Here is a 13,930-nt window from a genome sequence, read left to right as displayed (position 1 = left end):
GATGGTCAATTGGGCCTTGCAGACTATACATTGGATACAGCTCATAGAATCAATTGGCAAAACACTATGATGCTCCATAGAGAAACACTGTTTTTAGAATCTGCTGCTGCTGCTGCTTTTAGAAATCAGCCTAATTTGAATAAATATGGTTGCATAAAACTTCCCAAAATATGGGAAAACACTAACACTTCAAGATCCTAGTTTACATCCTAAGCCTCAAACAAGTGTCCATAAAAGGTACCCGACCTAGTTAGGACTAGTCATTTTTCTGTGTGTTTCATTTAGTTTTGTGTTACCTTTGTGTATGTGTGTGCACACGCACGAGTGTGGACTTGTGTGTTACCAGTTCCATGTTGTACTCCCTGATGATGTCTCTGTGACAGACAAAATATTGGAAAAATTTAATACTATAATTAATCATTTCTCTGTGCTGTTTCATTCCATTAAGCTTTTAACATGAGTTTCTCCCAGCACTTAAACCTTAACACATGGATTCTTGTTTCTTACCTCACATCTCTTGCTTTTTTCTCTTCTCAGCTCTACCAAATGCTTGACATTTCTGCAACTGTTCAGTTTTGCTCTTGATTCATCCTCCTGACTAAGTATGCAGTCTACTACACCTTGGAAGAAGTCAAAAGTTAGTAATGTGTAGCTGAAAAGCATTTGAAAAATTACCATCCATATCCTAAAGCTATTTACCACTATGCTAAAAAAAGGAAAATTTTTAACCTGTGCATTGCATTCTATCTATACTGACAAGTGACTTTGAGAAACACTGACACCAAGTGTAAAGGAAACTCAAAAACAACTAAGAACAACACAATTTAATATGGAAAGTTATATGCTTTGTATCAAAAGACCAGATTACAAAAGAAATACTTAAATGAGTAATCAAACCAGTCTCTGACATTATAGAAAGAGTGAAAGATCTGAAGTATCACTGGACAGGGCACACTGCTCAAAGTCAAGACCAATGATGGACAAAGAAGTACTCGACTGGATTCTGTGTGTGTGTGTGGGGGGGGGGGGATAACCACAATGCTGACAAAATCACAATGGATTGATCAAATCAGATTTGCAGAAGGGAGGAAAGGCCACTAGCAGAGATTTGGAGTAATCTTGGAAAGGCCTTCATTCAGCAGTGGATCAATTAATCGCTTTTGAATGTGATACAAATAAATTGTTTGATATGGAAATAATGCTCCTTCAAAAGTCAGGTTTTATTATTACTAATAAGCAATTTAGCCTCTACTAATATGTTTTGAGATAAACATTACTGTTAACAGCAATGCAAAAAGGGAACTTACCACAGCTAACAGACCAAGTCCTGATCCAACGTTTAAAAGAAGTGGGATGATATTAAATCTGCCTGCCTGACCATGTACTATAACAACAAACTTGAGGCCATAAGCTTTGTACATAGTACGAGCATCATCATTATAGTAGTGAGCATACCTAACAAAGAAAAAGAAGTTTACATTTCTGGTTATAAACAAGTTCAAGGCAGTACATAAACAATACATGCAGCATTTAAGGCAGTACATAATTAGACAACAATACAAGTTAATAAACAAAATGCATGTACAACACCAAGCCAAGGAATGTAGTATCTACATATAAGATTACTACAATAAGATTACAACAAATGTTATTTACAGTAATACATAGAGTTAAAGAGGAATATTTTACAATATGTATGCATAAAATTAAGTTTAGCTGCCCTATGTCCTTTTGGCAGTTTGAAGTGTGTGGTATTGAGCTTCCCAGTGCAGAGAAAAGAGACTAGTCCACGTAGGATGATCTGGGAAAGACTTTATCTTTACGGCATAATTAAGAGACAACTGTTTCCATCAAAGTGATAGAGCTGGTTTATTTGCTTCAACATAAAGACTCTGAGTGGGTGATGTGCGAAAGGCACCAGTAGCTATCCGTATACCCTGATGATGGATGGAATCCAACCATCACAGGTTATTCTTTGTTGCAGAATCATAGATTTGAGACCCATAATTCAGCTTTGAATGTATAAAGTGCATGATAAAGATGAACAATGAAGCTCGATCTGCACCCCACTCAGTAGAGGATAGAGTGCGAAGAAGATTCAACACTCTCTTGCACTTTTTTCTTAGTTGACAAATGTGTGCTAAAAATTTAAGTTTAATGTCAAAGATCAGTCCCAAGAAGTTGACTTCTGTAGCTACTGGAATAATAGTGTGTCCCATTCTTAATTCAGGATCTGGGTAAAGAGTGCATTTTCGACAGAAGTGTACACAGACACTTTTTTCTGTTGAAAACCTAAACCCATTACTAAGAGCTCACAGAGAAACATGATCAATTGCTTGCTGGAGTTGCCTTTCAATTACCCTCATGTTATGGGAGTGGCAGTAAATTGTGAAGTCATCAACACATAGAGCATTGTCTACAATGGGAGGAAGCTGTTCGGTGATTGAGTTAATCTTAACAGTGAAATGTGTCACATTTAGACAGAGCCCTTTCTTTTAGGCTTACACGGTGATCAGAATACATTTTGGAAAATTATGGAGAAAACTACCGTGTTTGAGTGAAACTTTAGTTTAATATAAACCAAAATCTACAATCGACATTTCGACCTTCATATCAAGGTCATCTTCTGGAGCATATACACTATACAGGGTGTTCGGGATAAATTTGACAGTTTCGTAAGGAAAAAGAAAATCTTCTTTGTATCTATTAAATTTAATGAATTGACAAAAAAACATTACAGGCAGAGTTAATTACAATACTATCAACAAGATTTACTCAAAATAACCACCATTAGCATCGATCACAGCTTCAATTCTGCTTCGGAACCTCGAACAAGCTGATGCTACAGTCTCCCTGGGAAGGGCCGCAAAAACTGTTTTAATTTTATCCATTAACTGGGCTTTTGTATTACTGGAAGTGCGATTGGTGTCTTTTTCAACTGTGCCCCATACAAAATAATCCATGGGGTTAAGGTCTGGGGAGTTTGGAGGCCAAACATTTGGACTGGTGAAGTCATAGAAATTTTCAGACAACCATTTTTGACTTTTCCCAGAGGTGTGGCAAGGGGCCGAATCCTGCTGCCATACATACGGCCTACCATTGGCTACCCTTGTTATCCAGGGCTTGACTACAGTTAGCAACTCCACGAACAAAGCCCGAATTCCAATGCCAGGGTTCTTCAACACCTGTTCCTGCAGATTTGCGAGGAATTCTGCTGTACGAACGCAATCAGATCGTCTGCTAGGGATCTTTCTTCTTGCTACATCCTCGTAGTCACCATTGCAAGTCTCTAGTTCATGCCTGATTGTTTTTACTGTATTCAGGGAGCATTGGGCAGTAGTCGTAATATCCTTATTTTGATGGCGGGCACGAATCATCATGATACAAGTTATTCTCTTCCATGATTCAGGTGGGTTCCAGCTATCCATCCTTTCTGACATCTTGTATATGAATGAAGAAGGGTCCAAACTTTTAAATGAAGAGAAGTGTGTGTTAATACATGTAACTTACGGAAAAATATAATTAATTATAAATATGTCAAATTTATCCCGAACACCCTGTATATACAGAGAAATAAGCTGCACTACAATCTACGTGGTTTGCTAAAATTACTGACCAACTGTTACAACACTTATTGTTACAACACTCACCAGAGTGTCAGGCCAATAAGTGTTGTAACAGTTGGTCAGTAACTTTAGCAAACCATGTAGATTGGTGCAGCATGAAGGTCGAAACGTCAAGTGTAGATTTTGGTTTATATTAAACTAAGGTTTTACTCAAGCATAGTAGTCGTCTCCATAATTTTCCAAAATGTATTAAGATGGGGCCTTGGGGAACACCTTGTTCTAGATGATATGATTGAGACAGCGTATTTCCCACTCTGACTTGGAAAATTTGCCTGGAAAGAAAGTTTTTAATAAATATAGGAAGGTGTCCTTTAAGAACCAGGTTATAGATTTCTTTTAATATGTCATATATTCAGGCTGTGTCATAAACTTTTTCCATGTCAAAAAAAACTGAAACAAGATATTCTTGCTTCGAAAATGCATCTTTTATACAAGTTTCTAAATGAACCAAATGGTCTAAAGTTGAACGATGTCTACAGAACCCACATTGTGTGTATTGGAGAGAGAAGATTGTTGCTTTCTAAATACCAGAGAAGTCTGGCATTAACCATTTTCTCTAGTATCTTACAAAGACAGCTGATCAGAGCAATGGGTTGATAATTATTTACTTGTGTTGGATCTTTTCCAGGTTTTAGGATAGCAATGACAACTGACTTATGCCAAGAATTTGGAAACTCTTCCTCTGCAAGTATTCTATTGTATAGTAAGAGAAGGAGATCCATAGAAGATGATGGTAGATGTTTTATCATTTCATGATGGATGTTATCAGGCCCTACTGCACTAAGGTGAGATAGTAGGAGAGCTGTTTTTAGTTCCTCCTTAACAAATGGCTGATTGTATAGCTCAAGAACATTGGTAGAAAAATTTAGCCCTTTGTTTCTCTTGCTGTTCTTTCAGAATTAAAAATTCAGGAGGATATGAAGCTGATTATGAGATTCTGGCAAATTTTCTCCCAGAGTCTCTGCAATGGCTTTGAGATCAGCAATAACACTTCCATTATGGTCTAAGGTAGACAAACAATGTGTTCTATATGTGCCTTTCATTTTCTGGATTTTATCCCATACAATTTTTGGACTGGTCATTTGATTCACTGAAGTGGTAAATTGGATCCATGATTGTTTTTGACTTTGACGCCTCACATAGCACGTTTTGGCTCGAGCACGCGTGAAAGCTATATGGTTTGATGTGGTGGGATATCTACGAAATATATCCCATGCTCTGTGTTGATATTTTTTGGCTGGCTGACATTCTGGGTTCCACCAAGGCTTTGGATAGAGTGGAAACTGAGATAATGTTTTTGGGATGGAGGCTGTTGCTGCCTGGACAATGCACTCTGTTATATATTTTACTGCTTCATTGATAGGCAATTGAGTGATGGCATCAGCATTAAATTTTGCAAGATGAGAGAAAGTGTTCCAGTCAGCCTGGTCCATTTTCCATATAGGTATCTGTGTGGGTGACCATGGCTCCTGTGAAGAGAACAGGAAAGTGATCACTTCCATATATGTTCTCTTCAACGTCCCACGTGAGCAGTGGAAGAATGGAAGGGAAGCAGATTGTAAGATCAACTGCAGAATATGAACGGATAGACATATGGAAGAAAGTATTGAGTTTATTATTTAAAAGGGAGAGATTATTATTATCATCAAGAATTCTTTCAATGATTCAACCTCGTCTATTAGTGTTGGCACTACCATTAAAGGCACCCATCAAATCAAAAGTATGGGTTCAGGCAGTTGCAAGATAAAGTTATCAAGATCAATTTCATTTAACTCAGCACTTGGTAGTAAATAAACTGAATATACTGTAATAAGAAATCTCATGGAGAAGCGAATCACTACTGCTTCCAGAGAAGTATTAAGTTCGACCTGATGGAAAGGAATATGACTGCCCACTAGGATAGCTACTCCTCTATGAGCAGGACCACCTCCAGTTCTATCCTTGTGTACAACAGTGAAATTCCTAAAGGTAGGGTCCTCGTTGTATCTTAAGTACGTTTCCTGTAGATAGAAACAGAAAGGTTTGTGTTTCTGCAACTAAATCTTGATATCATCGATATTCTGGCAAAATCCAACAGTTTCATTGTACAAATTATCCTATTGTTTTGGTTTTATAGACTTGACTGGTTTTCAAGAGGGTGAAGGCTTGCTTTGTCATATTTATATTTATCAATTGTTTTGGGAAAGTATGGACGGCCAGTGTCCATCTCTTCCTCTGGTAGAGTAATCAATACGTCTGATGTATTAGTTGGTAAGTTTAGTTTACTTTCACTGGGAACTAAAGTATCCATTTTTTCTGTGGGAGAATCTGGTGGTTTATCTTTAAGTGATATCTTTGCCATAATTTTTTTGACAAGTGGGTTTTCATCGAGTGGGATCATTTTTGGAGTTGTCTCTGGAGTAAGGCCATAGGTCATGTGATTGATGCGCTCAACAGGGAAGTACTTGTGATCATAAGGTGCAGGTATGGTGAAATTATCAGATAGTGGAACAGACATACAAGTTTGAGTTGCTACTGTCACTTTCTTAATTGTTACCTTCTCGGCATAAGAGGTTCTCAGAGTAGATGTGATAGTGGCTAGCTTTCTTTTTGCATCCTGGTATGTTCTGATTTGCTCTGTTTTCATTCTTTGCATATCTTTTTCATCTTTCCATTTCTGGCATGCACAAAAGTAAGCTGGATGATCTCCCTTGACAGTTGACACATTCAGCTTTTTTTGCACAGCAAGATTTGTTATCATGCTCTTTACTACCACATCGGGCACAGGTAGTAGAACCACGACAGGCAGTTGGGCATGTCCATATCTCTGACATTTAAAGCATCTCAGTGGGTTAGGGATGTACATTCTAACAGGATAGCTCAGATACCCTGCTTTTACAGATGTTGGAGGCTTAGGTGTATCAAAAGTAAGGATGATGTTCTTGGTTGGAATTAGGCAACCATCCCTACGTATCAAGATGCACCTCACACCTGTCACTCCTTGATCGTTAAGTTCTCCTCTTGATCATTAAGTTCCTTGATCGTGAACATATCTCCTCATGAGGAACATCAAGGAGATCCCATTCTGATATCACTCCTCTACAGGAGTTAAGTGTTTTATGAGGTGTTACTGTAATTTCTATTCCACCCATTGTTATTGCTCTCAGTAGTTTCTCGGAATGTTGCTGACACAATGTTTCTACAAGGACATTCCAGAAAGCAATTTCTTAACAGTTTTGGGAGGTCCTGCCAGTCCTTCTAAACCTTTTTTGAATAAAGAAGGGTAACATTTTCCCTATTGGTTTTTCACCTGTAGCATGAATGATTAAAAATGTTGGTACATTTATGTTAGCATCATATATCTTTTGTTTCTTACTTCTGTTTCCATATGCTTCCATACGGTATCAGTACTTGGTTGGGACTTTGTTAGGGCCTCTGAAACATTTGAGGATGAAGGATTCATGCTCAAGAAGTTTTGAAGTTTTTGGTTCGGCACCAGAGCTCTCCACCCACCATGGATGCCTACTGCCTGGCAAGCAATGACTGTGCCAGGGGTGGAACACCAGGGCTACCCAGACACTATACCGCCATTACAGTAAGCCTAGGATCCTGACCCCGGACCGTGGGGATGAGAGCCTTATTGCAACACCGTTGACCCTTGCTGGCAAGCCCACTAGCCGATTGATCTTGGCTTGGCCATCCAGGACTGCCTGTCTTGCAGAAGCAGGGGCCAAAGTAGTGAAAGACTACCAGGATCCCCCTTTCTGGATGTCCACGAGTCGCAAGGCACGGCAAACATGGCAGCAGGGCATTGGATCCCAGTGATCGTGGTCTGGAAAAAAAGGGTAAAAGACTCAGGAGAAGTGGAGTGAAGAATACGGGAAGAAAAGCAAAGAAAAAGAAGAAGAATTGAAAAGGGCCAGTACCATCGCTGGGAGGTCCCCTCCACCACGAACAAGTGCCTCACATGGAGGGGCCTGGGCTAAGGAGAATGGATGTCAGTTCAATGTGGCAAAGTGTAAGGTTATGCATTTTGGGATGAAAAGATTATCAGTAGTATACCACATTGGTGGAACTGTACTCCAGGAAACTGACAAAGCCAGAGACTTGGGAGTGTTAGTGGATAGTGGTTAAAATTTCGGGTGCACATAGCCAAAGTGACTAAATCAGCTCATCAGATCACTTGGCTGCTGACGAATACTTTGACGAGCAGAGACAAGCAGTTCATAAGAAAGATTCCAGTAATTGGACCACATGTTTATTAAGCTAAATGAATAATGTACTCTGGCAAAAAACAAACATGTCTTACATTGAAAAAAATTGTTACATAAGAAAATTTAAGGAAGCTTCAAACATGCTTAGCCTTCCAGCACAGCGTAACAAAAACCAGGGCCTAATTCTACACCAAGTTTGGTCAGCATTGATAAAAAATATACCCAAGTCAGACCTCGGACAATGTGAACGTGAACAACAGAATGTGGCAGCATCCAGCATTGTTCAAACTTAGCATTGCACTGAATCTACATTCGGATATTCAATTTAATAACAGTTAGACGGCCAACTGTATATAATGAATTATTTTGAGTAATTTCTCATTTCCTGTGTTTAAACTTTTAGTTACTTTTGACCCCTGAAGATGTAAGTCAAACGACTTACGAAACTTGTGGTCCAATTACAGAATCTTTCTTATGAACTGCTAAACCACAGAAACCTTTGCATACAAAAGAAACAAGCAGGTTATTGTTCCTCTTTATTGAACCTTGATAAGACTCCCATCTTGACTACTGTATGCAGATCTGGGAGCCAAGGTTTCTTAGTGATGGGGAGGATGTAGAGAGGATCCAGAGACGAGTGACCAAGATGGTAGCTAGTCTATGGAATAAACCTTACAAGAACAGGTTGAAGATTTGTGGGTTACAGAAACTGGTTGATAGGCAGAAAAGGGATGATATGATTGAGACATTCAAATTGCTGAGGGATTTTTACAAAATTAAAGTTCAAGTATGATAGATATTGTATGAATGCTGAATAGTTCCTGACATGATGTTTAGGGTCTCTCTCGATGAGTCTAAGGACTCCTTAGAGTTGCCCATAATAATATCTGTGATTTCTAGTCAGTGATCAAGTGCTTTATTTCTAACCCAACTCTCAGATCCATAAAACTGGCTTGAACACAGTCTTGTATACTGCTAGTTTGGTAGTTTGGTTAATTTCTCTCTTATTCCATGTAAATTTATTCAGCTGGCTATCCACCATACCAGCTTGGCTTATTCTGTTGTCTATTTTATTATTATTAGCTGATCTCATATGGAGGTAGCAGCGTTTTTCTCCCAGAAACTCAGGTTTTTCATCTTGCCTTCAGAACACATGCAATTTACAGACAAAAAATACTAGCCATGGTTGGTTGTGGGCAGTAGATGGCATTGGTGTAGATGATGATGGTAGTGGCAGTTCAGTGTAGTTGGTGGAAAGTGAGAGTTGTAGAGTAGGTGCCCTCTCTTGATGAGTCTTTGGACTCCTTGGAGGTGTCACAAAATAATAATAAAGCTTAAAAATGAAGACATAAGATTGTATCCGAAGTAATCACTTTGAAAAATTATTAAATAAAGTAACAAATAATAGAAAGCAGCAGAACATATCCAGAAGGGTATGCAGTTAGAAGCATATATTAATACTTGAGGTAGAAAAAAAGACATCAAACCTGAAATGTGTAAAGGCAACCGAAGTAAATGATATTCGATCCAAAATGCTGAAATGTGGTGGTGTGAAAAGTGTGCAGTGGCTACCTTGCATAATTCAGGCTTTTTTTTTTTTTTTTTTTACAATATCTGATCCCAGATAGATTGGATCAGAGTGCTCAATGAGATGTACCAATTAGAGAAATTTCACTTCTCACAGTTCCAGGAAAAAGTTATATAAGATTGATAGGAAAATTGGTGGTGAAGAACAAACTAGACTTAGGCCAAACCGTAAGAAAAGATTTTTACATTACAACAAATATGGGGGATGGAGGGGGAGGGGGAATATAATAAGGATCTTTAAGTTTCGTTTATCTCAAAAATGTATATCGTAACATTTCAAGATAAAAATTGTTCTCCTGAGTGCTAAACTAAATCTGTATTGTCTATATCAATGCTTTTTAAGCTATATTCTGTAGAACCCTAGAGTTCTGCAGAACAGAGTTTTGCATAGAACTCGTGAAAACTGTGCTTCCCAGAGCATACAGACACTGATAACCTGTATCCAAATTAAAGCAACGAAAGAGGAAATTTTTTTTTATTCAATTGACTTATTTCTAGAAATTAACTTTATTATTTGTAAGATTATGCATCAGATGTTTTCTTGATTAAAATATTTTGCAGGTAAATGGCTCACTGTCCTAATTCCTTTCCAATATTTTTTCTATGAAAATTTTATTACTTTTTGAGACTGCAGAACTATATTTTTATATATGTCTCAAAAAGTAAGAACACGGGTCTAATGATATCCTATATATATTTTATATGGAAAAATACATAAATTGCAAATAAGTTGACGTATACATGAAGATTGATGCTAAATAAAATGCAAGGTTGGATCATAAGATATATCTAACGACTTATATTAATCCATGTGAACTGCATCATTTACAGAAATGATATTAAATCTAATATTCAAACAGGAGATATCAAGCTAAGTTCTTTACTTTGTGCAGGTGATATTGTCCTGTTAAATACATCCAAATTAAATAACTGCTTATTTAACAACTTTCGCATGACAACAAGAAAAAAGATATAGAATTTTATTCAAAGATTCCAATATATTTCATCCAATGTTACGTGGCCATCATCAGCAAGACAGACCAGTAATAACTACATTTAAAACATGAATCTCAAGAATGAGTAATAAATTTAGCATGCACATACTAATTTGTGTTTCGGTCATCACAGTTGAATATGATTACACTGTTAGGGTTCAAAGGAACAACTGTAAAAGTTAAAAGTTGCATAGATAAAAAGTAATTTAAAATAATTATAAAACAAATTATGAACTTATGATGATCACTTCGCTAAACTTAGAGACTGACAAGCAGTCTGAGTGGTTAAGGTTTGGATGATTTCATAGCATTAAACTGTTTATTGTCAACAGCATGAGAAGAACGGGCAAGACTTTTCAGATTCAAGAACAGCCAGTTTGTCTAAAATAGCAAAGATGACATGAGCAGGGAACCTGATAGACACCTGGCAGGGAGAGGTGGTTAGTGTGTCCTTTTGTGGATGGTGAGAAGACAGTTTCCAAGTTGGTTTGAAGGAAGTGTATCGAATGAATTTGCAAAAAAGATGTGCTATTTGTTCAGAGGTTCCATTAAGGTAGGGTACTGAAATATTTTTCACATTGGGTTGTAGTCTGCTAGAAGAATGATAATTATCTTCTTCCTTCTGGCAAACTATATGTTTTTTTGGATGGAAGATTTTTTTTTTTTTTTTTTTTTTTTTGTGGATAGAACAAATACAATCATGGTACAACAAAAGTACCATTCCAAATTTAAGGCATATCACAAGGAAGATCTTGAAGCTTGAAATGATTGCAAACCACAAGGTTTTTCAAATGAAACGCTAATAAATTCTGTAACATAGCATCTGCTGATGATAATGTGCATTATCATCGGCATTGCTAATGGTATAGAATTTATGATAAGTGCCTCTCAAAGAATACTTGCATTACCCGGGAGGCAAAACTGAACCTAGAATCAAAATATGTTGAAGTGGAACAAAATCAGAACTTAAAATATGGAAAATGGCAATGATATTTTTATCATGCTGTAAGAAGATAATCTTTGTAAGTGTTCTTTCAGTTTAGTCAGTTGCCCTCATTAAATATAAAATTAGGCTTATATCACCCAATGCAGCCTAAACTTTTATAAATCCAGGATTGACAAGAACTCATCATTTTTCAAGATCAAGCTCCATTTGTATTCTGTATCATAAAAACATCAAGTGCTTCTCATCTGCAGAAAATCCACAAAAATCAGGATGTGTTCTTTGCACTGCATTGAGAACTTACTTATCAGCATCTGCAAATTATGAGCAAAGTTTCAACAAAATCAAACCATTAAAAATTGCTTAATCTCTGAGATGAATCACACTTAATGGTCTGGTACTTATTGCCACTGAAAATGAAATATTACATAAAATAAACTATAATAAAATCATAGATTAATTTGCATTCAAGTCCATGAAGTAAAATTTTGAAGACTTTTTTTTTTTTTTTGCTGAATTCGTACTTTTGCATTTTTGCCAAGAAAAAGTTTATATTATTACTTACACATTTTTCTTTGTCTGATATATACAAAACATTTGAGATTTTAAAAAAGTAAGTTAAATTTTCAAAATTTGATGATAGGGATAGAAAAAAAATGGACTTGCCAACTTTTGTATATCTGATCTTGGATTCAGATTTGCTGATTTATTTATTTTATTAGTTTTTAATTTGTAAGTCTTACAAGATGAGGTATAGGCTGAATGTAAAGTTTTTTTTATGCCATCATAAAACAAGAACATGCTGAATGTTCTTGTTTTATGACAAGAACATTCAGCCTCTGATATGCTGAATGTTCTTGTCTACATTGGTGCAATTGCTGGATCTCATGTAAGGGTCTTTTTTTGACAGTTTCTTTTGATTAAGGATATAATTCAATTAGACAAGGAAGTTAAAGGCTGAAGTTGATTTTCCTGATCTAAATTTGAAACGTTCACATGAATTTCTTGTAGCTCAAGGGAATTTCAAGCTCAGCTTTTGATTTGATATTTGGGAAATCTTTTCTTGTGAATTATAGGTAGAATTGTGATTGTGCTACAGGTCCTTGTTAGGAAATGAGTGATGCAAGTTTAATTACAAGTCTTCTCTTACAAAATCTTTAATTTTTTTTCATCTGATTCATATCTTTTGGAAATATATTCATTAGATCTTACTATCTCCAGGGATGCTGACAAAACTGAATTCTCCTGTAAAAACTTGCTGAACAGTTCTAGGATTTAAGTGCAAATCTACAAAAGATTGCTTAGTTTATGTAAAAAGGGTGTTTAAAAAGTCAGCATATGCTTTACAGAGGGGAACACCTACCCACTCTCCAACAAATACTGTTGAACATTGTTTTTATATAAGAGATGAGCCAACTTTTATTAAAAATACCAAACACCATTAAAATACACAGAAACTCAAACATTTGCAGCAATATTTTAGATGCAGGTATAATAAAGTATTCTCAATTATTGTGGAACAGCCTTTCCTCCTGCTCCTGGAAGAAGCCAAATGGGAATATTTTTTGGTTGATTTAAGGGCAATTAATAAGCTCACAGAGCCTATTAATTTTCCTTATAAAAGCACAGAAAAATACTGCTAGCAACCTTAAGTGGTGGTAAACTTTTTTTGACATGTGACATGCCAGAGAGCATTCAACTTAGAATCTCCCAACTAAGATCTTCTCTGATTAAAAATCTGTCCTACTCCTAGTGCCACTGATCTGATTTTTAAATGTAAATGTCCTTTAGTCTAACTTTCCTACAAGTCTCTTCCTCAGAGATCTTAACATTCACAATATTAACTGGCTTTCCTTCTCCAACTACACAAACCAAGAAGGCAGATGCCATCACAAATGAACACAAATTTTCATGTGCCCACCAGAGTATCAAATAATCTCAAACACTCTACCTCTTCCTCATTAGTGATCCCTCCAAGTATATGTGAAGGTTGCATCTCCCTTAGATATTCAGACAACCTTGTGCTTAACTATTCTGCCACCAAGCTAGACCCACATAGCCATTTCCAACCAAGAGTCATCTAGTATTATAAAAATGTCAAGCAAGGCGACCTCCATTACTTCTATGCCCAATTCCCTTGGATTATTGCCTTCAGCCTACTGACCCAAGCATATGAATCACTGACTTCAGTAATCCTCACCAGTATGGAAGCATATATATTCCACATTCTATGCTAAATTCCCATCCCCCTAAGCAAGCCTTGGTTCTTCAAAAGATGTACCAAGGCCATACTAATGAAAAACTGAGCATACTGCAGCTGACTATCATCAAGAACTCTGATGATAGTCAGTCTTCTCTTGCTGCTTTCACCAAAACAGCTACAAGGAAATCATCAATGCATTGAAAACACTAAAAGCAGAAAACTTGCATTTTACCCAAATGAACCATCTCATGTGCAATAGAACTGTCTCATGCCAGACTATTCCATTGCATTGTCACCTACAGAAAAAACAATTCACCTGGCACCATACTTTCCCTCAAAGGCATGCATAGATGATTTTATTTAATCCCCCCTCCCCAACCATT

General features: G+C 36.8%; 1 protein-coding gene across 2 annotated transcripts in view; it reads right to left on the bottom strand.

Moving 5' to 3' along the window:
• The window catches only part of LOC150092924 (P2X purinoceptor 4-like), a 199,423-nt gene that overhangs the window by 28,018 nt on the left and 157,475 nt on the right, over positions 1-13,930 (bottom strand). For both annotated transcript variants that reach the window (XM_090413399.1, XM_090413400.1), the window contains exon 9: positions 1,308-1,455. In XM_090413399.1, coding sequence (XP_090269525.1) covers positions 1,308-1,455 — 148 coding nt within the window. The remainder of the gene's footprint in view (positions 1-1,307; positions 1,456-13,930) is intronic.

The sequence above is a fragment of the Typopeltis vanoorti genome, chromosome 24 (genome assembly GCF_054136105.1).
Source record: "Typopeltis vanoorti isolate ZY-2024b chromosome 24, IOZ_Tvanoo_1.0, whole genome shotgun sequence".
NCBI lineage: Eukaryota > Metazoa > Arthropoda > Arachnida > Uropygi > Thelyphonidae > Typopeltis > Typopeltis vanoorti.
This window is presented reverse-complemented; position numbering and strand designations above follow the sequence as displayed.